The 1,237-nt window shown below is 44.4% G+C and overlaps 1 protein-coding gene across 1 annotated transcript in view; it reads right to left on the bottom strand.

Annotated features, from left to right (window-relative positions):
• The window catches only part of LOC102305299 (DDB1- and CUL4-associated factor 1), a 23,291-nt gene that overhangs the window by 4,849 nt on the left and 17,205 nt on the right, over positions 1–1,237 (bottom strand). Inside the window, exon 24 of the mRNA XM_005931789.3 lies at positions 912–1,209. Coding sequence (XP_005931851.1) covers positions 912–1,209 — 298 coding nt within the window. The remainder of the gene's footprint in view (positions 1–911; positions 1,210–1,237) is intronic.

Here is a 1,237-nt window from a genome sequence, read left to right as displayed (position 1 = left end):
CTTACCTTTGTTCGTACGATGGTCTTTCGTTCTACACGGTGCATTTCAAGGTCCTGCACCCATCCGTCGGTAAACTGTACCTGTACCTGTTGCAGTGACCTGAAGTTACTAAACTTCATGAGTGTATGCACTCACTCCAAGAACCGTATAATTATAAATATGAGCGTGGTGAAAGTTGGGCAGCACGCTAACGTATTTTGTCCCTCTGTGTGCTCGTAAGGGTCTGACCCTTTCACTGGTTTGATTTTTTCCTCGTATCTTTTCTTTGTCTTTTCGTCGAGTCTGTCTTTGTACGGACCGGCATTGTTCTCCTTTTGTTTTGTACATTCAGTTTTTGTGCGGCAAAGAAAAAACAAGAAGGTATTGGAACCGGAGAATGAACGTTTTGCGGTGCTGCAAATGCTTGCATTTGATGCGGTACTTGGGATTGTTTTGCCACGAGTTCCCGGCATGCAATGCGCGAAAATCACGTGATTGCTAAACAAGGGGGCGGGTGCATTCGGCCTCCTCGGCTGTAATTGGTCCAGCCCAGAGTTGATCATGACCAATTGGCCAATCCAACACCTTTCATTATATATACACCCTTCCTAAAAAAAATAAAAAATAAATAAATAAATAAATCCATCGGCCCATAAAAACAAAAAAATCGCCAGCGGCCCACCGGGCAAATGCCCGGTATGCCCGATGGCCAGTCCAGCTATGCTGGCATCACAAATATTTTCTCCATTCATGTTGACTGGAGCAACTGAAATGTTACTATTCAAATGAAAAAACAAAACAAAAAAAACTTCATGCTGCTATAGCTGGACGTGTTTTTTTCTGTTTCTATAAGCAGACAGGTTTGGAGTCAATGAAATGAAGAAAATTGCTATAGCCTGAAGAACAAGGTAAACTGTAGACCCTCTGCTCACCATTATCGCCATCCAGATCGACATCATCATTATCAGAGTCATCCTCGTCATTATCGTCGTCATCCTCATCATCATCGTCATCATCGTCGTCATCATCTGCAGCATCAACATCCTCTTCGAGGAGACGCGCTACTTCTTCATCGGAAGGAGAGAATTCATCGTTACCGTCATCTTCCTCTTCGTCATCTTCATCCTCTCCGCCGTTTTCATTCTCCAGCTCGGCGATGAGGGGATCCGTGTCAACATCGTCGTCTGAATCCTCATCGTCGTCATCATCTTCCTCTTGATCGTCATCCTCCTGCAACACAAACAGAGAAGGTCAGTTG

This window comes from Haplochromis burtoni, unplaced genomic scaffold (assembly GCF_018398535.1).
Source record: "Haplochromis burtoni strain Fernald_Lab_line unplaced genomic scaffold, NCSU_Asbu1 Contig_146, whole genome shotgun sequence".
Lineage (NCBI taxonomy): Eukaryota > Metazoa > Chordata > Actinopteri > Cichliformes > Cichlidae > Haplochromis > Haplochromis burtoni.
This window is presented reverse-complemented; position numbering and strand designations above follow the sequence as displayed.